At 47.0% G+C, this 24,747-nt stretch overlaps 1 protein-coding gene across 2 annotated transcripts in view; it reads right to left on the reverse strand.

Moving 5' to 3' along the window:
• The window catches only part of IGDCC4 (immunoglobulin superfamily DCC subclass member 4), a 97,625-nt gene extending 86,554 nt beyond the window's left edge, over nt 1-11,071 (reverse strand). For both annotated transcript variants that reach the window (XM_069866381.1, XM_069866379.1), the window contains exon 1: nt 10,921-11,071. In XM_069866381.1, coding sequence (XP_069722482.1) covers nt 10,921-11,014 — 94 coding nt within the window. In that variant the 5' untranslated portion in view covers nt 11,015-11,071. The remainder of the gene's footprint in view (nt 1-10,920) is intronic.
• Nucleotides 11,072-24,747: the final 13,676 nt, after the last annotated feature.

The following is a 24,747-nucleotide window of genomic DNA, read 5'->3' on the forward strand; positions in this document are numbered from 1 at the left end:
GGGTGGGTTTGAGAAGAAAACATTGAAAATCATACAAATTGAGATGCTGAACTCTTAAGTCAAAGGAGTGCCCACAGGTAGACAATGCAATGACCTTACCAAGGACCTGTCCATCTCAGGACTCTGTATCCTCCTGGAGTAACTTCTCACCTAATCCAGTTCTACAAACCAGTATCCTATCGTGATCTGGAAACTCAGTCATCTCTCAAAACTCATAGTGAATTCTTACAGCTTAGGGATTGTGTTTGGAGAAATAGCAAGATAATGCCCATATCCATGGGCTACAAGGATGCACTTGAAGATGGAAGAAAACAAGGAGAAGATGTAGGATCAAGGTCAGAATGGGTGGGAATTAGCCCTTACATTTCCAAAATTTAATTTACTTCTATCATAACACCAGGAGGAAAAATACATTTCATAGCCTGTGTTCCAAAATCCCTGACATCTACTTGGCTGTTCAACTTTCCAGCATCTACAGTGCATTTACCCACTGTCAGTGCAAATTTCTCTTCAGAAAACATAAATCTTTCCTTTTTCCAAAACTGCAGCCAGCTGAAACCTGACAGTTTGAGGACGAAGAAGTAAAAGGACTGGGTCTGCTTCCAAATAGTGAAGGACACACTTTCAACGCTGCAGTATCCAAGAAGCAGAATGCCTATGGGGACCATCCCACAACTTTGGGGCCCTCCTGTGTCAGTGTGGTCCAAGCACGGATGTGATGCTGCTCCCTGTTGTCCCTAGGCTTCTGCTTTATTTCACTGAAACACATCTAAAACCAACACCTTCTACTGAGAGTTCAGCAAAAATGCCCAGATCACCCATTTTTCTCCATGGTGAGAAGAAGTTTTGCCTTTGTGCATCAGACTGCTAGATGAGCACTCTAGATGGTGGCTGCTTTGGGCCAAGGAACACAACCTCATTTGTTTTGTAAAAACAGATTTATTTCCATTAATCTACACTAATTACTGCTGCTCTTCTTTTAATGAGGTCCTGCGTGCAAAAGCACATAACATCAGCATGGAGAAATTCTTATCTTCATAACCAGGCACGCTTGGTCCATTTTGAAGAGCTCCTTCTCCAGCACAAGAAGGAAATTATAAGAACGATGCCTCTTCCACAGAACTGGTTTCATTTTGGGGAACGCTGTGTGATCATTCTCCTACTCAGGTCAGTAATGGCCTTGCAAAATCTCCTTGACTTTATCCAACTTTTACTCCTGCTGAGCTGGGATTAACATTAATTGAGCCCACCCCATATTAGCCAAGGATTATTTGTTAGTCACCAGCCTATAATCCCTTGCATTTTCCAGCAGAGACCTTCACATCCCTCAGACAGGGAGCAGAATAATCCAAGTCACATTTTTAATGACATCTACATAAAAACACACATCCACACCCTTGCCTGCACCCTTTCCAAAATACCCAATTAGTTCAGCTTAGAAAATGCCATAAAAATTAATACTGTGAAATTTCCAGTCTAACAAGTTTCTGTCGAGAAGAAAATATTCCCTACAAGGGCAGCATTTTTTAAACCCACAAACTTTAAAACAGATAAACAAGTAATCAGGAATTTTCATTTGCAGACCTGTTCACAGCACGTACACCTCTCTGTATTCACATTCACCCTCACACACCCAGTGTTGATGCACCACAGACAGGCAGGCACAGCCATGTCTGCACAGCCACATACACAGATGCATTTTGTACAGCATCTCTTCTCCCACCTCTACAGGCCTCCACATCTGAAACTCACCCTGCAGCACACTGCCTGCAGCATCTGGACACCGCCACCCTGAATGTCTGCATATTCAGTCCCTCTAAGAGGAATTTTAATAACTCATTTTACAAATTAAAAACTATGATGCAGACAGAGACTTGCTGGAAGCCACTCTTAAGCATGTCATGCAGCAGGGATCCAAATGTCTTCTTCCTAAAGCCTGAGAAGTCCTAGTGAGCAGCCTTGTCTAGTGAGAGGTGTCCCAGCCCACGGCAGGGGGGTTGGATGACCTGTAAGGTCCCTTCCAACCCAAACCATTCTATAAGGCTCACTGCTACTTCACGGACACTGCTAGGCAGAGGCTGCAGGCACTAACAAGAAAACAAAACCATGTTATGTAGGTGATGTGGAAAAGGGCAGAGTCATCATGGGTAGGAGAGGGCAAACCTCCATATGCTCCACCTGTACTTGAAGCATTGATGGATGTGGCCATGTTATTATTTGGTGAAAGCTGCTGTTAAGCTGCATTGTTACTTGGTGAAAGCTGCTGTTAAGACTAAGATGGTATTTCTCTATGCAACCATAACTACATGATGCAATTCCAGCTTAGACAGCAGTCTTAAAACTTACAGAGAAGCATCACATATGTGCCTCATCCTGATTCTTCCTCTGGTTTCCTGCGTGTGAGCATCCTGCTGCAGAACTCAAAATCTGCCTCAGCAACAGCCTGGCTCCTCACCAAAGAGACGCTCTCAGAACTGAAGGTTTCTTAACTTTTCCCTCTGCTTGGCTCACATCCCTCTACATCTGGAAAGCCACATCTAGCACTGGCTGTCCAAGCTGAACGGCAGCTCTGTGCTGAACTGCAGGGGCACAGGTGCCTCCAGGAACTTGCAGTGTTCAGATCCAAAAAGTTGGGCTCTGAATCAAAGTAGCTAAGACACTTCCTCTGCTGAGGAAACGCTGAACTGCTGAGAAACCAGGTGTTTTACCCTAGCGTTAGCTACAGAAGGCTGAGATTACAGGATGGAAAACAGGTGAAAGACTCAAGGACCATCTTAGTAAAGAGCAGGTTACCAGGAAACTTGAGCAGAGTACACATACTCACAGGGAGGCTTTTCATACTGGTACCTGTCTTCATATACACCTAGAAACCACTGCTAGAGACTGAATGAAAACACACATTGGTGAGCAAGGACATCAAACCGGCTTCCCAGAGGGCTGTGACAAACACCAACAAGATATTAAGTCAGAAGTGGGTGTTACTCTTTAAGAGATGCTCTTGTCCAAGCAAAAGCACCAAACCTGAAGTGAGAAATGCCCTCAGCTGCCCACAGCGCATGTGAAGGCAGTGCAAGTTCTCTAGCCCTAGACCTACAAAGCTACCCAAGCGCCTTGACTCGTATAAAACACAAAGAGCAAGAAGAATTATTTGACAGCTCAGCCTCGTGCCCAGATGCTGAAGTGTTACCAAAGCCTTTCACCCCACGCTTAACTCCCTCTGCTGCTACACAGAAAATCCTGGCAGCAGCCACGAGCACTAAGTAAATGGGAAGCTACTCTCTGCCAGAAGCTGGGAGAAACTTCCTTCCCTCCCTACTCTGCACGTAAAGAAAACTCTACAATAGTACTTGTGGTAATGCTGCCAGCCAGATTTTCAACTGCCAGACTCTTGAGAAAAGCCTCCAGATATGATGTCTGCTCCTAAGGACTCTCTTCAAGCAGATGACATTTGACTCTGTGAACACACAGCTCATCTTGAGGAAAGGTTTGTTTTGTTTTCAGTACAGGGAAAAGAATACAAAGGAAAAGAAAGAAAAGTTGCATCATCTGTGACCTAGGAAAAACAATGCTATATAATTTTGATCAATATTTTGATTTCTCTGACAAAAGCCACAATCAGTGCTGCCATAAACGACTGGTTAGCAAGCCTGGGTGGGCAGGAGGGGTAAATCAAACCAGAATTTCAAGATGCTTATCTTTCCATCACAACAATTGCCACCAATGACAGTAATTTACATGGCTAATAGGCAGCATTATGTTTACAAAAGCATTCTAGGGAAGGAGGATATAAACCAGCAAGGGAGCTGGTATTGGACCAGATGCTGTGTTCCTTTTTCTCCTTTTATCTTCTATCTGTATTCTGCCAAGACATCTTGCTAAGCAGAGCGCCTTCGCAAGTGCACACAAACCTGTGGAGCATATAATGGCCCTCGGATGACAATCTGAATTCTTTGTGACAGCAGAAAATGATATATCTATCAAGTGGGAAATAAGGGATTCAAGCCGGCAGCCCCAGATCCTCCTCCCCATGCCACACTGCATACCCTACTGCTGCAGATAACCTCCAAGGAGCCCCAGCATCTCGTACACAAGCCTTATCTCCACTACAGTGAAAGGTCCCATCCCAACGACCAGGCTAAACCCTCTGAACATCAGCCTGAACATCTGCTAATCCTCTGCTTGTTTTTGGTCACAAAAGGCTCTTCAGGCTTTCCCAGGAGTCAAACAGGTGAGTGGGACGGTAGGGCACAGGAATGGGCTGCAACTGGCCCAATTCCTCTGCGTCAACTGACTATCAGGACTCTGCATATCATCCTTTTAAAGCAGCTCTGGCACTTCCAGAAAGGTAATAGCACATCACATCAGCACCTCAAGGGGCACATGGGAGTTTTTCAGTAAACCAGCTCCAAAAAAAAAACCAAAAGGGATGAAGACTTCCAAAATCACTAGTTTGCTTTTAATATCAGGCCCAATTCCACTTCTGTCTGGAAAATACACATACCCACCCTGCAAATTAGATCCCACCAGCCAACCAAGAAATACAGAGCAGACAGTCTTGCAGTTAAGTGCAAAACTTCAGGCTATACTAAAACCTGAAAGCACTGCTGATGCTTTTGAAAAAGATTTTTCAAGGTCCTGAGTGCATAACAGCCAGGTTTTGCCAAAACCCTCAGTATATTCACACAACATCACATAGGAAACGCATCCTATGAAGTAATGATCCTTTGTTCACACCAATTAACTTGATCATCTATCGACAGTCAATTTAGAAATTATCGAAGATGCATTTTTCTCAGCACAGACAGTGAAACATAAAGCACAGAGTAACATCGCTGCTGGATCACAGGCTTGCTCCACCTCTGCTCTAAGTACTGCCATCCCAGCACCCTTCCCTGGAGTTCCATTTTAACTGTTTAATTTCCCATATTCTTACATTTAAACAAGTTGCTAAGCCATCCCAACTCCAAAGGGAATGTGGTTTAAAGACCCAGGCAGGAAATGAGAGCAGAGAAGTCAGTCAGAGTAAGGGAAAATGCCACAGCAGACAGCACAAATGCGACACCTTCACACACTGGATTTTAGTTCTCCCACCAATATGGGCTGAGAGCAGCCTCTTGGGGATGCTCACATTAATTATCACACCTTTAATATTAGTGACCTGTCCTCAAGAAAACCACACAAGAGATCTTGAAAAGCAATTAAAACACTAAAAAACCAAGAAAACATAGTCATAAACCAGGTTATTCAATAGGCCAGCTGAATTTAATATGGCAGCAATAGGCACTTGTGTTTAAAATGCAGATACAGGCTTTTAAATAATTTCAAAACATCTGATATGAAAGCTACAGTGGAATACAGTAATTGCTTATCACAACCACCACAGAGGATGTTTATTACCCACGGAGATAACACACTGCATCTGCTGGACTTCTCAGATACAACAGGCCCACATCACAACAGCAGGATCCCCTAGATTAAGAGCAGGAGAGGATCCAACTCAGAGACACCACAAAGCATCAGCAACATGAAAGAAAACATGTCCAAGGGAGAAGCACCACAACCTACATGCTCACAAGCAAAGTGTCTCAACACCTGCAAACAGCTAAGTGTTAGATATGCTCAGACAGGCTGATGACAAGCATTTGGGTTGACCCAGGGAAACTCTCTCCTCAGCAGCTGCAATTCCAGCAGGTATTTTGCCTTCCTGGAGGGCAACACTGTTCACAGCTCTTCTCCTCTCTGTGAAGGCTCTGTTACTCTTCAGAATTAGGAAATTCAGTGGTGTTTGACTTCCGCACACCAGCGACCCAATGTCACAGCAGCTCCAAGTCCTGTGTTTGGAGAATGCCTTCCCAAGAAGAGAGGAAAGCAAAACAGTTACCAAGCCCCGTGACGTCAATGCTGGTGCAACCATAAATCAGCAGCATATTTTAAAGCATAGAGGACTTCAAAAATAAAATAAGCAAGTGGATACAAGGACTTGAGACTGATTTCCTGCAGCTTTGACTCTTGTGACTGGATGACCCTGTCCTACCAGAATGCACTGCAAGCTCTGTTCAAAGCTCCTGCTGCAGCTGAGGCACTTCCTCCAAGTGGATTTTCCAGTGCTTCTGCTTCAGTCCATTCAGGAACTGCACCTCTCTGCTCTACTTGATCATTGATTTTCAAAACCTCCATATTCTCCATATCCACACTGGCTATGGCTGACCAGTAGGTCCAACAATTACAGAATCAAAGAGTGGGTTGGGTTGGAAGGGACCTCAAAGCCCATCCAGTTCCAAAACCCCTGCCACAGAAAGAAACACTTTCCACTGTATAAGGTTGCTCAGAGCCCCATTCAACCTGGCCTTGAACACCTCCAGGGATGGGGAAGCCAAGATTTCTCTGGGCAACTTGTGCCAGTGCCTTGCTACTCTCACAAGAAAAAAATTCTTCCTAGTACCTACCCTAAATCTCCCCTCTTTCAGCTTAAAACCGTTCCCCTTCACCCTCTCCCTGCACCCTCTCCCTGATCAAGAGCCCCTCCCCAGCTTTCCTGGAGCCCCTTTCAGTACTGGAAGGCTACACTAAGGTCTCCCTGGAGCCTTCTCTTCTCCAGGCTGAACAGCCCTAACTCTCTCAGCCTGTCCTCATATGGGAGGTGCTCCAGCCCTCAGATAATCTTCATGGTCTCCTCTGGACTCACTCTAAATCTTGTGCTTTTCCCCAGTTCTTTGGAAAAGGAAAGGGAGATGGACAGACACCAGAGAGCATGATTAGGCAAGTAATCTTTCCTTGGAAAACCAGGCTAAAAATACTGTAGACCAGCGAGTCCAGTTCTTCTCCAGAAAGCAACAGAATTGCATCATAGTTGATTTTGGCCCAACATACACTTGGCAAATACTGATAACAAGGATTTACCATATCCCCTCTAGCATTACAGCTGACTATAAAGCAAACATTTGCTTCCTACAGATAACACAATGACGATGATTTATAAAGGTTAGGGTTTCTGCCATCACTTGAGGCAGGCCTATAATTCTCAGTGTCCAAGCAGAAAATCCACTACATGTAACAGTTGCCTCAGTTTTCCCTCTGGTACCTGCCTACCTCAAACACAAATATGCTTTGGGATTAATTACAGCAACAAATTACAATCAGATTAAGTATTAATTCCCATCTTAATTATATAACCATGACTAGGCTTAATGGCCAGGCAGCCATTTAAACAGGAGAGGAGCACGTAAATCATGCAAGCAGCATCTCTTACACTGCAAATGTCCAAACTGCTTCACAAGCACCTGGATTTTTTTCTGGGAGAACAGCCAGCCTTCAGGAAGGCAGGTCCGAGAGAGGTAGGTTTCAAACCACCCAGCAAGCAATACGGTATGGCGAGCCATGAACTCATGAGCCAACATGGGACAACCCTACCCTTGGGATAGCAGTATGTTACAGTGATGAAGATCATACAGGTGCTGAACACTCATTGACAGATTTCATCCTCATTGATGGATTTCACTCAACACCTTCGACAGATAAATGTGCAGCATCTCTATTTTTGTCTAAAGACGGACCCTGAGGACATCAGAACAAGTGAAGCTACCAGCCTGACATCACAGTGAGCACTCAAGCAAGACATCCCATGTGCCACGGAAACATCCAAGCCATCCCAGCAGTTCCCAAACACAAGTAGCTCTGGTGTCCCTGCTGCACAGAGACCTGTGCCGTATCACAGAAGCTGTCTCGAGCTCCAAATGAGGCTACAAGCATACACACATGGAGAATCGTCTCCCTGCTTCCCCAGGGAAAGGCAAATGGCCAAACATTTTCTTTTTGAATTGTTATTTGTGTCACTTGGAAGTGGCTCTTGTGCCATCAACCATACACCCACCCCGTGTGGGCCCCCGCAACAGATCAAACTGTCTACAGCTGCCAAGAGAGTCTGCTGCAGAAATGGGGCACATCAGAAAATTCGCAGGCTCTGCTTTACTTTGGACTTCAAGGTGATGAAAGGAGAGGGCATGAAAAGAGAAAAAGACAGAGGAAAAGCTAGGGAAAATGGAAAATAAAACCAGAACCAAGCCTGAGCGGTTTCTCCTTCAGCCTTACACACTAGAAGAGAAATGCAAGCAGAAACATTCCCACTCTGGAGCAGCCTCTGCCGTCAAGGCTTGGAGACTGGCTGTCATGACAGCTACAGCACAACTCCCTCGTGAGAACCCTGCCCCTCGAAACATGAGACAGGCAAACCTCCCTAACGTGGTGCGCATGAGGGTTTGGCACTGTCAGGGCCCCCTGGTTCTTGGGGACTGTAAGAAACACCCCTTGCCTGCGCCGTTCATCCTGCCTCCTCACAACCCAGCCTGCAGAGAGGCAAGACTGCAACAGCACAGGCAACAGGGCAGAGGGATCTGCATGCAGGTGACATCCTGCAAAGCGCAGGAGAGTGCAGCAGCAGACGCACAATCTCTGAACAATGGCAACGCTGACTTCCCCAGGCACTCACTGCACACCACAGGCTGCGGGGTTATGCCGCCAAGACAAATGCCACAGGAAGGATAAAACAAACCAGAACTAGTGTTAGGTGATGTCAAAAAAGGAAATCTGTTCTGCAGCAAGAGGACTCGACCACAAATCCCACTGACATAAAGCCAGATACATTTCAGCTGAAGGCTCGGATGGGAAGCTCAGCCCACTCCCCACCAACACGTCCCCTGTGGAGAGCCCCAAGGAAAGCAACCAGCACAACCCTCTTGCCGGAGTTAACTGAAGAGGGGTTGGTCGGGGGTTTTATAATTCCATAAACCCATTCCTGCTACTGGAAGGGAAACAGTCCCAAAGTAAGGCAGGCAGGAAGCTTTCAAAACACTGGATCGCATCCCAGCTAGTGTAAACTGGCACAGCTTTCAGCAAGTCCAAAGAGGAGGAAAGGTTTTCCAGTCTACTTCTTCCCTAAGTATTGCATACCCAGAGAGGCTTGAACTTTGGATCAAAACACATGGGCTTCAGGATCAAACGCAGACTTTCCCTAAACCATTTCAGCCCTCTGCCAAATTAATTTCATATTGAAACAAGTCCATATTTTTCTTTTCGGAATCAAACCCACCTGTTGGAAAGCACATCCACATGTACCAAGCAGCACATCCACCGACCACATGCATGCACTCCCTACCTATGCACAAGACATGGTCAGAAAACAAACAGAAACACTTTTCACCGGTTGCCTAATTGCTTACAAAAAAAAAAAAAAAAGCAGAGAAGCCACAACTACAAATTCCCGCAAAGCATTTGAAGTTTTCCTGTTGAAGTGGGTCTGAAAAACAACATTCACTGCACTACCCCCCTTTTGTCTTCTTTTTGAAACGATTGTTCTCCATTCCAAGCCTCAGGATCCACATAGCTGTTTGTTCAAACACACAGGAGAGGCAGCTCTCAGCAGCCCCAGCTCACCCGTTCATCTGCTGGTGGGGTCACACGCTGCCAACCACCTAAAAATCCTACACCCACTGATGACAATGGGCCATTTACACAGACTGTTATTCATTTTACACAAAGCCACTGTAACACTGCACCTCTATCAAATGACAACCTACCCCTGACAGGAGGAAGCTCACACAACATTCCCAAAATTGAAAGGAAAGAAGACCAACCCTGCACCCACCCACTGCACTAAATTCTTCCCCAAAAGGCTATTTTCAGAGCCATAAAGACTAAACATCCTTTGTGGCGTCATTATGTTCTGCTGAACCTGGACGTACCATAAAAAGGAATAAAAATGCACAATGACAAAGGGACAGTTCCTCCAGCACAATCCCTGTTCAGGAGGCTCTTTTAAACAACACCAACCCCAGGGCACACACCGGCTTAGATTTTTCGGTGCAGCTCCGCCAGCCAACACCTTTCTATCCCTTCTCCGGAGCGCAGACAAAAGCTTCACTGGGTCTGTGCACACCAAGGGAACAAACCACACATCCCAAGCTTTGCAGCTCCAACAAACAACCCTGGACGCAAACTTTCACAGCGAAGGCGGAGAGTGGGCCAGCGCAACAGGCACCTGCGTACCCGCACACAGAGCCATTAGCGTCACCACCGCAAAACGGGGAGCACGACGAGCACAGCCATTCCTGGGTCACTTTGGTGGCCAGTGGGCCATCCACCCACCCAGTGTTCTGCACCAGCAGAAGCTGAGAAAGTGTTCCCACCACGGCCCTGCGAGACACCAGGGTCTCCTCCGGGCCAGCGTCACGCTGGACAAGCGCTTCAGATCCAGAGGAAACTTGAGCGGTGTCGCCAAGGGCTGGCACGGTGGAGGGCAAGGGTCACAGCTGCTGGCCCGGCCCTTGGAGGGGGGCTCCCCGTGTCACGGGGAGGCCTCCTCCAAGGGCTGGAGCGTGGCTGTCACCTCATTCAGGAGGACAAAAACTGCTCAGGAGAGAGAAAAGTGGTAGTGGGGAGCAGGCATGGAGGAGAGGGTGACAGACTAGGAGAGAGAGGGCAAGCTGGAGATGGTCAGTCGGGGGGGAGAGGGCGACTGGGGCAGGGGGTAGCCAATGAAAGAGGGAAAGGGCGACTGGGACAGGGGGTGGTCGCGGAAAGAAGGAAAGGACGACTGGGACGTGGGGGTGGCCACTGAAAGAGACGAGAGGGCAACTCGGGGAGTTACCGCTAAAGGAAGGAAGAGGGAGACCAGGGGGTGGCCACTCAAGGGGGAGGAAGGCGAGTCGGGGGTGGCCACTTAAAGAGGGAGAGGGCGACTGGGACGGGGTGGGTGGCCACTGAAAAAGAGGAGAGGGCGACTCGGAGTGTGGCCACTAAGGAAGGAAGAGGGAGACCAGGGCACGGCGAGGCGGGGGTGGCCACTGCACGAGAGGAGAGGGCGACTCGGGGAGCGACCGCTGAAAGGAGAAAGAGCCCGGGCGGGCGCTGCCGTTCCTCACCCACCTTGCACGGCCAGCAGGGCGAAGCAGAGACAAAGCAGGTCCTCCAGCGCCATGAGAGCCCCGCGGGGCGCCGGGCGCGGGGGCCGCCGCCGCATCTACGCGGGGAGCGCGCTCTCCCGCCGCCCCAACGCCATCTTGCGCCGCGGCCCCGGCCCCGCTGCCCGCCCGGCGCCGCTGCCGGGGGCGGCTCTGCCTCCGCCGCTCCGCCTCTGCCCGCCGCAACAGGTTGTAGCGGGGGGAGGGGGAGCTGCCCCTTGCAGCGGAGGGAGCTCACTCTTTGCAGGGGGTGCAGCGCCTCGCAGCGTGGGGAGCAGCCCGTTTGCAGTGGGAGAAGCACCTTTGCAGCGGAGGGAGATGCCCGTTGCAGCGGGAGCTGCGCCTTTGCAGCGCAGGGAGCTGACTCTTTGCAGCGGGAGCAGCCCCGTAGCAGGGAGAGTAGCACCTTTGCAGTGGGGGGAGCAGCCCCTTAGCAGTGGGAGTAGCACCTTGCTAGCTGGCAGAGCAGCCTCTTTGCAGCGGGACCAGCCCCTTTGTAGTGGGAGTAGCACCTTTTGCAGCGGGATGAGCAGACTCTTTGCAGTGGGAGTAGCACCTTTGCAGTGGAAGCAGCCTTTTTGCAGAGGGAGCTGCCCCTGACAAGCAGGCTGCAGAGGGAGGAGCAGCCCCTTTGCAGCAGGGGAAGCCCTTTCCAGCGGAGGGGGCAGACTTTTCCCCTTACAAGCAGGCTGCAGGGTGGGGAGCAGCCCCTTGCAGCAGAACAGGCTCCCCAGGGAAGCGGTGATGGCACCAAGCCTGACAATATTCCAGAAGGAATCTTGGGGTTGTCCTATGCTGGGACAGGAGCTGGAAAGGACTTGTGGGTCGTTTCCAACACAGGACAGTCTATGATCCTGTGATTCTATGGTTCTGCCACAGGTGAGTGTGGAGGAGAATGCATTGCTGCCAACCATTGCCTTCCTCTTTATGGGGTTCCTATGGGGACACCTCTGCCAGACCCTCTGTCCTGTCAGGACTGCAGGACCCACAGCTGCCCACATTCCTGCTGACAGACCGACAGACAGACCACTATGGCTGACCCAAGGCCACTTGAGGTCTGATGGCCCCTGGTGCAAGCTTGTGTCTACGAAGAGCAGGAGAGCCTGCTGCCCCACAAGAATGGTTTGGTGGTGGACAGGGACGGTTGGACTCGATGATCTCAAAGGTCTTCTCCAACCAAATGATTCTAAACAGACACCAGTGACTGTCACCATTGGCTTGCAGTCCTGCTGGGACCCATTTTGAAGCACAGCTCATTCAGGTGGATATCGTTTGTTGGGGTTTTCAGGTGTCCAAGTCTCCTGTGCTTCCCAGCTGCCTTTGAAAATAAAGCAAATAATACACACAGCTCAGCCTGTCTGCACCTTGTCACTGCGGAGAGAGGCCGGACCCCTCCACCAGCCCAGCCAAGCCATGGAGCTGAAGGGTGCTGAGAGATGGAGACAGAGCCACTGCCTCCCCAGCTTGGTCCCAGACACAAAGTCACACTGTACATCTGTGTGTAAAGCTGCAGGTACGGGGTTAGTCCTAAGGGCAAATGACACCAAGGCCTTCTTTGGGCAGCTGTGGCTGGTGCCAAGCAGAAGACACCCACATCCAGAGTGGGTAGGAAGGGGTCTGCTTTAGTTTCCGAAAGGAGAAATGTCTGCCTGGCACACCAGGGTGTTTTACTGCAGCAGTGTGGAACACAGAGTCTGCTCCACCTATACAGAATATGAAAAAAGAAACCTTTTTAATCCAGGCCCTCGTATTTATTAGCTTGTTTAATGAACTATAAAAACTTAAATGAAACCAGAAAGGCTGTGCAGTGGGAAGCAGCTTTCCCATGTGTGTGAGTTACACAGCGGTAAATCAGCGCTTGGCACTGTTAGGACAGGGGAGCCCGGGGAGCCAGCAGTCCCCTGTCCTGGACAGATGTGCAGGCAGGCTCTGCCCAGCATCAGGCCCTGGACTGGGAAGGAGGGGGTAATAAGGCCACAGTAAATCCACTGACCCTCTTCCTGAGCATCCATACTCCTGCCTCCCTGCAGAAAGAAAACGGGATAGTAACAGCCATGCTCCCCTCTCCATTGTTCCAGCATGGAGCTAGAGATTAACAACTTCAGCAAACCCTCCTTTCTCTCCAGGCTTTTCCTCACCTGCTCCTTTCTTCATGAGACTGTTTTAAAGGTGCTGTCAAGTTGCTTTAACTAGGCTGTAGAGGAATGTCTCTCCATCACGTCTGCCAGTGGTTTGCTTTTAAACACACCCCTGCCCTTTTTCTTCCACAAATCCCAGACATTACTCCCTTTTTTTGAGCAAGGAAACCTTTACGTAACAGTCAGGCAAATCTGGCATAATATAAATAACAAACTGCTAGTGGTCTGCAAAATACTGCACGCTCTGGCTAACGGCACCTGCCCGTGTTAAGGCATTGACCCAGCTCCTTGTCAACAGGTCAGAATTAGAAGCAGGAACAAGCCTAGAAATCAAGGTCTAATTCTTGTCTTTGCTCCCTGCCTGACATTAACATTACTTGATTCCTCTGTGGCACCTCTCTGTTTTCCTGCACATCAGTGTTAACAGGAATTAAACCAGCATTTAGACAAACCCAAGCTTGCAACAGATATATTCCTTGACTATCTATTCCTGGGGAGAAGGGAAAAAAGCCCCTGAACTGTGAGTAATGTGACCCAGAGAACCGGCTCCTTTCACACTGACGACACGCATACTCTGCGAGAGCAGCACCAAGCCCCCACCATCCACCCCATCACTCGCATCACCACTGTCAAACCGAGCTTGCAAAAATCAGCATTTCTGCAGGGCAACTCCTTCATAACCAAAGCCAACACTTGCTGATGCCTGCGTTCACAGGAGCCTGCTCTGTGGCTGCAGGGAGGCATTTGTGGTGTCACACATCCCGGGTAGGCATTAGCTGCTTCAGCTGCCCGCAGCAATGCCCTGCACTGCGTGGAACGACTTCTCGCAGCATTTACAGAGGAAGGAGATCCTGGAGAAAGAACCACTTTGTAGATTTGGGAGGGATTGGATGACTCCCTGGCTCTAAGTCCATAATGAACCAAGTAAAAGCAGACCTGTCCCAACAAAAGGAACATTCCTTTCCCAGACAACAGCATTTCTGCCCTGATACTTACGGCAAGCAGATTCCCCAGTGTTCCTGTCCCTACCAGCTTGCAGTTTCTTTCTAGCTTTCAATAGCCACAAACCTCTGATACTTTTTGAGCTGACAAAGTATGAATGGCAAAGAGCAGCAGCAGCAAGTGGCAGGTGTTTGCAGTTGAGCTTTCCGTTCCCCCTTCAGGAGACATTAGTTCTGTGCTAGAAAAAAATCAATATATCATAGGCATCTCTTGGTCTGTATAAGATCGCAGCAATGAAGAGCTCATTAGGGAAATCCAGCAAAATCTGCGATGAGTTTAGCTGGCTCAGCAAGAGCTTTTCCTACGCGACCTTTTGAAAGGTTGGCAGAGATGCAAGAGGCCTTGAAGCACCACAGCATGAGTTACAGAGGTATTTGAACCAGAATTTCTCCAGACTCTGAATACAAACCCACACTAAGCAGCCCGTGTCCACTTCCAGCTGGCAGCTGGAGGATTCAACCTACCAGGATCCAGCTGCACAAGATACTAAACAAATGCAGGTAAAGAAAAACACATGCTGCCACAAAAGATTCCCTGAAGTAAAGAAACCTGAAGAACAGCCATTTCACAGAGAAAGCAGTGAGGAACAAGAAGATTCACTGCACAGTACGTGTTTGTATTAAATAGGCAGCACAGTATTATCCCGATTCTGGGTTCAGTCTGAACCCTAGCACTGAAAATACCATCAGGCTGCCTCCTGTGGGTCGGGGTTCAGAGCCTTGAGAAGATGTGGTCCAGGGTCACAGCAACTAAAGCAAATGAAAGAAATGGAAGTTACTTCACAGTTAAAAGAGATAGCGGTTTAAAGCAGAAGAGCTATTTTAAAAATAACAATGAGGATGTTCTTATCCCAGGTGAAGGTTGCTTTAAATTCTCTTAGTTTAGTCCTCTTCACACTAAAGGGAACTGTTTAACTTTGGAATAGGCACTGTCTTTGCAGACTGAGTGTGCTCCTTCTGACCACTGATCTGGAAGAGCAGCTCAGACACAAACCCTCATGCTCTCTAACCCTAAAACTCTAAAGTTAAAGCACATTGAAGCCTTTGTAGAAGCACTTGTTCAAAAATGTTTTCCTTTTGAGTGAAAACTTTGCCCTGGGGCTTAGTGTCCTCCAGTTCAGCAGATATGAAGTGTATGAAATGCTGCCCACAATTACTCAACCCTCACCTCAGGGTGGGTCAGTGCCTCAGATGTGTTTGGAACCATGCTTAGATTCTTTCTCTCTTAAGCAGGATTATATCTCCCAGTCTGAAATACAACTTTCCTCAGGTTTCTGACCATCTCTGACTCCAGACAGGTCTGGAACACTGAGGCTGGCATTTTATGATGGATTTAAGCTGTTCTAATTACCAGAAGAGTTGGCTGCTCTTTCCTTTGTGCCAGCATTAGTGCTTGAATGAGCCCGGAGCTGGACAGAGGAAAGGATGGTGCTGAAAACTTAATTGGCAATAACAATAACAACAAAATTTGTTCCTTGCTCCAGCTGTCTGTACAATCACTTGAGAGTTAGTGCCAGCACAAAGAAAGGAATGGGAATATACAGACAGAGGCATGAGGAGGCTTTCAACAGCAGCACAAAGCTAGATCAACTCAAACTCATCACAAAACTGCAACATCGGTCTTCCCAGAAAAAGGAGTCTCTCAGGGACCTTTACCACCAGAACTCATTTTGTTGCCAAACTTCTTCTGGTCTGGCAGCAACTTTGGCGCTAGAGGGAACGTTGACTTCCAGATGAGAAAAGTGACGGTAGCCTCCTGTTCTGTATGTGTGAGTAATGCCAAACAGGAGCAGCTGGTTGCACATAATAACATGCATTGTGTAAGTGAGCAACACAATAAGCAATTTGCTCAACAACCCAGGGACATCAGGACAATTCTGTGTAACGGAGAAGAAAGAAAAGAGGAAAAAAACATGTGATGACCAAACCCTAAGGGAGCCTCAGTACCCTACACATTCATTTCATTATGCTTGCTCTCATAAATATTTATTACACAGCCTATCTCATCATTCTTCCAGGAATGGGTGTTGCGTTATTGTTATACCCAGGGAGGGCTTTCCCTCTTCCTCTGGTCCTGCTGCAGGCGCTCAGCAGTTGCCAAAGATAGATAGGGAGCAGGAGAATGGAATTAACTATGGAAAATGCTACTTAAAATGAGGCTTAGGGGCAGATATTGGCAGGTGCATTATTAGGAGAAAAACAAATGGAGACAGCAAGGAACGAGATTCGGAAACTTGTATTTAAAATATGTTCATGGCAAAAGGGATTCTGCAAACAAGGCCTTACTGCCAGACCCACGAGCGTGCAGAGACTCTTGCACCCTGCAGAAACCTGCACGGATGGGGGAGTTTTGATTTAGATGAGTGCCAGGCTATGAACAGCAGTGAGACTGAGGTGTTTTCTGAACATCAACTTCATCTGTCTGTTTACTTGTGGAAAGTAGTCAGGTTAAAGTAAGATAAAAAAATCCAGCTTTCATTGACTCAATCATTTGGTTGGAAAAGACCTTTCAGATCATCAAGTCCAACCCTACATGTCCACTACTGAACCTGAGCATCTCATCCACCCATCTTTTGAACACCACCAGGGATGGTGACTCCACCACCTCCCTGGACAGCCCATTCCAGCTTTGCACAAAAAAACTGGAGTATGTGGGGGGAGGTTGTTTCTTGTATTGCCACCTGGATGTCCTCTGTGCCCTATTCCTTGCTCTTACCAAAACTTCTAACCAAAACTCACTCAAGCAAGGCTTTGCAAAATCAAATGCTAACTTGCCTTACACAGAAACACATCGACTGATCCATTATTCACAATGAGTTAGTTGGGCAGGGTTACTGACAGTCTGATTTAGAATAAACATGCTGAGACCATCCAGGCTGGGTAGATTTTAGATGAAACTAATCTGTTTTGTTTAAGTTAGTCTCTCTTGTTGTCACGTGCATCTTTTTTGTGCATATTTGTTAACCAGCTTGGTCACTCTCAGCTATAATCAAATAAAGACCCACTAGAAACATCCCAATGTGGTATAAAACAGTTGCATAAGAACATCACTGCCTTGTAAACATGCAAGACTATGAAAAATAGCATTTGCTCCTAAACAACATCTGTAGACTTTTCCCTACAGCAGTTACCAAGCACCAATAGAAGTTTTGATCCCTAAACAGCCTACATTTTATACACTGCTACAGTGCCTTCTAAGATTGGGTTTAGGCATAAAGAACACATGTAAATGTAACATCAAGGAACACTGCACAGTCAGGGCTGCCTTCAGAAACACCTGTCAGCCTCCTTTGTAGTGGAAAATGTGTTCCTCTGCCAAAAATGGGGATCTGTTCCAAAGTTTTATTAGATCTACAGAGCTGGTTATAAAATGCCAGGCTAAAAGCAAAGAAGACAAAGCAGGGAGGCTGCGTGGTGCACATCATCATGCCACCCTCTTGTGGCTAACCCCAGAAAACAGAGCGAAGTCTGCCCAAGGATACTACATAAATGCCACTGGATTGCTGTCCCAGTGCCTTGCCCCACGCTGATGAATGCTGCATGTGCAAGAAGCACCATCCACTGTTTAGCTTGATGTCACTTGAAGCTGGCTTAGGAGCAAAAAGCAAGGTTGGAATAAATGCATTCCTGCACTTTGGAAACTTTGGGATCTGGAGCTGATCTTAGAATGGGATTTCACTCCAGTCCAACACACCGAAGGTCTGCAAATGTACATGGTGGACAGATGTTTGACTTCCACATCCCTGGCTATTCTCTGCTGAGAAACTGGGGCCATATACCTGCCTCTTGAGATAGTTTTAGCTATAAAATTCTGTCCTTTGCTAAAATTTCACACAGAGACAGAGAACCTGATGTTTTATGCATTTCTGTTCTTGCATTGACAACCCCTCATTGCCCTTTATCTTCCAGAGCCCCACAGATGGGCACCAGGGAGGCTCCTGGGCAGCTCTTGCATGTCCGGTGGATGTAAAGAGTTTAATGCTGTTCTTCAGAAATGGCCAGTTTGCACAAAAGCAGGTGCTGGCTTTCACAGCATCCGCAGTGCCCTGATTGTATAATGCAGGCTATTCCCATCCATCAGACAGTTCTGCAAACCTAAATAGATGATGTATTTATTTATGGATTACTGACCACAAGAAAGAGAAGCTTTGCACTATTGTCAACCTTACAGCATTCGGTCTGCTATAAATAATGCATCATTGTTCAGTGTTGGTTTATGGTTTAAGTTCCAATAAGCATCACGGACCAGCAGACTCAGCAAAGATGAAGGCAGCACAGGGTATTAGTAAGAGAAATAGTACCATCTGACGAAGAGTATTAGAAAAACAGAGCGAAAATATAATGTTCTCAGAGTTATTTTAATGTCACCTTCTGCAGCCAAAGACTCCCTTTTACCTCTAATTGAGAATCACACAAATCTGCGATTATCCTCTGATTTTCACTCTGCTTTCTCCCAGTTGTGAGCTAATTCGATTTCTGGTAAACACTAATTAACACAAGAGGTCACTGCCATGGCCAGCAGGCACCGTTGCAACATGGCATTCAAACACACCAAGAGATCAAAAGAGCCTCCATTGCTTCCTTTGAACTACCCAATTAAAATTTTCAAAAATAAAGCTATTGTTTTACATCTGCTTCATCCAGGGGGGAGAAAGGGCAGAGAGCTAAGAGACCATTGCCTCTAATCGGGCTGTTTTCCCTCTCTTCTTACAGGTTCCCTCCACAAGGGTTTTTCCTGCAGACCAGTAGAGGAAAAGAATGTCCATACCGTTTGTGATGCAGCTATTACGCTGCAAGGCTACAGCAGGCTGAAAGCAAAGCCGTGGGGAATCTGATTTCTCTCTCATGAGCAAAAAGGGCATCGATGCCTTTCTTGGAAAGTTTGATGAATAGACCTTAAGAAGGACTCATAAAATATGTGTCTCTTTCTGGCTATTTAGGCAATTCCCTTTTGAAGACAAAGGATAATATTAGATTAATCCAACTGCTATAACAGCATTATCTCCTGCTTTTAAAGAAAGCGTACATTATGGCATACATATCATAACAGAAACAACCTGTGGTGCTCTGCTGCTCAACATGCTGTCGTCTCCTTGGAAGGGGTTTTCACTCAGCTTCTGGGGAGCTGCTGTAGATACCAGACTTGTGCCACTGTCCCACACGGACCGCTTGTGGGCAAGAGAGAAACCAAGGCTGGGGCAGACCATGAATTCCACTCTTATCCACTGGGGAGGTCGCTTAAACTCAGGATTAAGGCAAATTAGTAGGAGAGTAAGAAGAAGGCTGCACAGCAGTTGTCTGGGCTGTACAGACAGGGAGCATCAATCTTGAGAGCTGTCAGCCCAGAGCATTCTGGAAAAAACTAGATGGAAAAAACAGCCAAGTATCTGATATTAGTCAGCTGGTGAAGGTTTAGTGATCCTCAGCACTGGGAAGTGGATGGGTGCATCCCTGTAAGAACACACTATCATTTATATCCCTCATGAAGTTGAGCTCAGCCTTCTCTATACAGCCAAGCCACAATAAAATCCCTGCTACCGTGATCCAGTAACCAGAAGCATCACCAGAGAAGTACTCTTGATGGGGAGGGAATTGTGGGATAGGTATGTCTCAGATTGAGTACATCAATTTACCTCCACATCAGCCCACTCTGCTTGCTCTCCCTGGTCTGCTCATCACCAGTGCCCTGGGGAACAAGGCAGAAAAAATTAAGGTAGTGACCACCAAGGAGATCAGGCCCTGGCTTACACTCACTCACAGCTTAAACTCACCTTCTGGGGAATGCATTTGTTGGTGTCAAAGGATGAAAGCAGAGCAGGACTCCCCAAGCCAGAGTGGCTGCTGTTGCGACGTTCAGCTCCTCGCCTGGCCTGGTGACAAGCGTTGCCTGGCTGCCAGGCTGCAGGGCAGAGACAAAGAGTGGCCGTACCGCACCTGCCTTTTGTGCTGAACCCCAGCAAGCAGCCAGTCTTGGTGGTATTTGAGAGACTCCTGGCTTTGCAGGTCTAGCTTCTCACCTTGCAGGTTGCACTGCTTTCTTTCGGAGTTGCATCTTCAGCAGCTCCTCATGTACCTTGATTCAACCAGCTGAGCCAATCTAGCCTTCCCACAAGGAAGCTCCATTACTTTAAAAAACTCCTTTTTCTGCAATGTACTCTTGGATGCTGCAAACAGAACATTGCTTGTCCCAGGATTCAGTCAGATTAATTAAGCTGCACTTGTATTAATTTAAAATACAAGTATCTGAGGGCTTAGCCAAATCAAGTGATTTATGGGCCATATCAATCTAATTAAAACCACCAACTCTTAAAATAAAAACCTAATAAATGAGTTTATTATACAGACATAAGATCGACTTATTAGTTTTGGGTCTCTAGTGACATGGACAAGTTGATGGAACTTTTATATCCTTGTCATTTTTTTTCCCTCTTCCCACTTGTCATATTTTTAAGAAGTATCTTCTACAGGGCAGGGGGAGGGAGAAACAACACAGGCTCAGTTATCGAAACACTAGCCAAGCCAAGAGGTCCCTAAAGTCTTGCTGTACACAAATTGTGTGGGTTTTATAACTGCAAGCGCCCACAGAAGAATAGTTTATCTGGCTTCTTGCAGGCAGAACCTGCCCTGGTCTGCATGCTTACTGTTAAGCAGTCTGAAACAGCAGTTAGCCAGGAGATGGGGATGGAAATGGAATAAGAAGGTAATTAAAAGCTTCTTGGAAGCAAATCTGTGGCAGAGCATGGTATTTGCAAGGGGAGCTGGGCTGGTTTGGGAGGTGTTTCTGTGCTGCTCTGCAAGGTGACTTTGTTGGGCTGAGTGATGGGTGCCATCTGAGGCAGCTGGAACGCCTGAGTGCCCTGAAATATCGCTTGCGTGGGGACAACTCACAGATGCAAAAGCCACCCTTTGGCACCACATGATGGAATTTCAAAATTTAGGGGAGGGAAAGAAAAAAAAAGTGGTTTTCTGCGGAGAAGCCAAATGCCATGGATACAGCAGACACCTCTAATCCACAGCCCAGGTGAACTGAAACGCAGAGCTAAAGGAGGATGAAGAGCCCCGCTTGGCAGTGCCGTTACCCGTTCCCCCACCATAGCCCTGGGCAGCTCAGCTCTGTGGTGACTGGCTTTTCAGCGAGATGCTTTTGCTTCAGTCCTGGAGTTCACGCTCGATTTCCCAAGCTGTAAGATTGTTTCCTTGCTTTGCAAATTCCCCCTTGCAGCAAACAGCCGCATGAGAGCCACGTGTTGGAAAAAGGAGCAGGCTCCATCGCTATACCCTTTGCTTACAAAATAAACTCTTCAAACACATTTGTCCTATTGTGTTCAGGATAACAACCTTCTCTGGCAAAGAAAAGGGAAGGAATTGGTAGGGCTTTCTAGGGGAGAAAATGAGGCGATTTATGGAATAATTACATAAAGACAACACCATCCTGCGTGTCTGTTGTCGTGATTTATTATAGTTACACAGAAAATTGGCTGATTGGACCATAAAAGGTAGCTGCAGGCAAACCTGAGCCCCTTTGCTTTCCTGTTTGCCACTCCACACACATAAAATCCAATGAATTAACACAGCAATGTTTGCAACACAGTTGGAGAAATGACACATCTTTGCTGCTTTAACAGAGATGTGAGAGCAAAGGTGCTTTAAGAAGCAGTTTATCGGACACAGCCACACTTTCTATTTCTGCTGCAAAGCCCTGGGCTGGCTGCTTACACGGGAAACCTCTGCGAAGGCCACAGCTGCCTTTGCTGATGTACAGTAGGGTCTGGAGGCACTTTATTCCATTCCATTCAGTGTAAGGTGGACCACTCTGAGCATTTTTTTTACAGTAACCCCTGTCTCCCCTCTGTGGCTGTTACACATTTTACGTGCCCCCACTACATATATGCCCTCTTTCTGATCACTGCCCCAGTTAACATTTGGTATTTGTCTACATTCAGCTGCATTTTCCATTTACCAGCTCACTCAGCTAAAATATCCCGATCCTTTCTGTATCAGATCAGATGGCTTCTAGTGCTTTCCACACACCAGTCTTATTTGAGTCATTTATATTTATTCTTAAAAAGAGAGGTATTTAGCAAGCAAAGGCACTGTTAGCTGAAGGAGGAGGGAGTCTGATTACAAGGGGACCAGACAGGAAGAAACCTAAATTCCAGCTCCAAGGGGGACAAGATTTGGGCATTTTCATTCCTCAAAGCTTATGACTGTAGGTCATCCAGGGCTCAGAATTAATTCCTTCCAGAGATATTTCATCATGGGAAAAATATCCCCATAGTTTCTGTGTGCAATTACTGTTCGAAAGCTCTCCCAGCTCTGTACCATCCCTTACCAGCACCTTCTTTTCAGTGGCTTCCTTCTCACACCAAAACAGTCTCTCTGGTCTAATAGCGCATCTCCAGAGGAAGCTACAAGCTCACATCTTTCTTTGTTTAAGCCTCAGCAATAACTTGTGAAACTTTTATCCCTTCGCGTCATGGGCAGCCTGAGGTGTATCCCACCCACACAACCCCACGTGCAATGGAAGGAGCAGGCTCCATTCAAAGGACAGGGCACAGAGAGGCACAATGGCATGGAAAGCAAGCCACTACAGTGGCACTTGGGAGAGAGGGTTGACCCTTAACTCTACCACAGTCCACCGTGGAACCAGGCAAGGCTGAAGGTCCCGGCATCCTTTGGCTTCCGGCTGGCCAAGGGCAGCTGACACAAGATAGTTCACAGGGTGACGTCCCTCACATTGATGCAGGTCACGTGTCACAGTGGTACCTGGAACAGGCAGGATAAAAATAAGCTGGAAGGCAAAACAGCAACAGCATATGGAAAAAACAAGACACAGGATGATTCACAGATGAGCAAACTCCCTCCAAAGCCTACCAAGGAGGGTTATACCTTACATTTTCCAAAATACAAACTCCTCTCCAGTAACCCCTGCTCACCAGTTGTTAACCTGCTGCTACCGTGCTGCAAGCAAGATTAGTTGTTGCTTCAGACTATGGGTTGAAGATCATCACCTTCTACTAATAAAAATGGCAGAAGAAACTTTACTTTTAGCTAAAACAGAAGGAGAACTCATCTTCATTCTTCCCATCGGGGGAAGGTTTCTCATGGCTGCAGTGTGCTGAGCAGCAGGCAGACCTCAGAGACCATAATTTGTAACAATATGGCAGAATTACTTATTTTATTTAAAAATGCATGAGATGGAAGAGGAAAGAATTTGAGGTACAAATAGATTTTATTAAAAATATTTATACCCAGGAAGAGCAAGGATAGGATTTATCACAGCTCTGGTTCCAGGCAGCACTTCCGCATGTGGGCAGGGTCATTACAGCAGGTCTCTTGTAAAACGATGTCTGCTGAATGTGTGGCCAGTTATCACAGAGAAATTATCAACTGAAAGCCTGAGCTAATCCAGGAGCTGTGTTAAAAGGTGTAAAATGGCTGAAGCACGGAAATGCTTAAACCTGCTAAATGTTAATGGAGAAACTGTGCAACACAGGCAGCCTCCTGCAGAAGAATTGGGTCTGGCCAATGAATGATGAGAATGAAAACTAGTTTTGTATAAAGGTAAAAAGTAACTTATCCTTCAGTATATCTTCAATGCCTTGGAAAGAGCTGATTTTCCTTCTTGGACTACCTATATATAAAAAGAAAGACAAAACACTTAAATTTAGTACAAGGTTGTAGTCTGGCTGCAAAGAAACCTAAACCTCAGTGTAAATGCAGTGATGAAATTGAGTTCATTGAAAACAATAATAATGAAAATCATGTCTGAAAGCAAAACCAGCCCAAGGGGCCAACACTCTCACAGTGACACAGCACAGGTTTGGGGAACAAATTGTCCCCTGGGGATGTTTTGAACTCTGGCTTTTAGGGTCTGCAGTGATCTCAGGTATGCACGCATGTGCCTGTGGGCAGGAAGCTGCTCCAGCCAGAATAGATGAGACAAGCCAAGATGGAAACAGCACAGGGCTGGGATCCTTCCAGGGCTGGAAGGGAAGCCCTGCTGGGATGGAAAAGGCTCTGGGAATGGGTTTATAGTTCAGGACCAGCAGCAGGGCTGGTGCTGCCTTTCCCAGTCCCAACTGATGCAATACCCAGCCGGAGCCCGCGGACAGCTGCGGCATGGGAGTGGAAATTCCTCCTGACCCAGAGAGCGCACAGCAGGGAAGAGCATAATCTCCGTGATTTACAGGCTGCAGCTCTAGTTTAAAATACATTAGAGTCCAACTGTTTAATTACTGGGCACTACCAAATCACAGAGACAGAGGAATCAGTCACGTCTGCTAATGCCAACATTTATCATCTTATTTATCTACTCTGGCTTCTGAGACCCATATCGAATCACTTTCCTGTATTAGTTAATAACATATGAGTTTATTCCTTGTACCTCTGGGCAGCCCTCAATGGGTATTACAGCACTGCTGGCAGCATACATCTACCTAGGGATAGATAAACTGGTTTAGAGCATATAAAGAATTGTAATCACCAGCCAAAATTCAAATCAAAGCCTTTTTCTCTGCTGCCTCCTACCCCCAGATACTAATTCTATTTGGAGAGTAAATACAAACAGTGTTCAGGCTCTCTATCCTACACCCAAAAGGCTGTAAACCTCTTGATATTTCTGAGAAATCATTACATATCTACATTTTTACC

Source organism: Phaenicophaeus curvirostris, chromosome 12 (genome assembly GCF_032191515.1).
Source record: "Phaenicophaeus curvirostris isolate KB17595 chromosome 12, BPBGC_Pcur_1.0, whole genome shotgun sequence".
Lineage (NCBI taxonomy): Eukaryota > Metazoa > Chordata > Aves > Cuculiformes > Cuculidae > Phaenicophaeus > Phaenicophaeus curvirostris.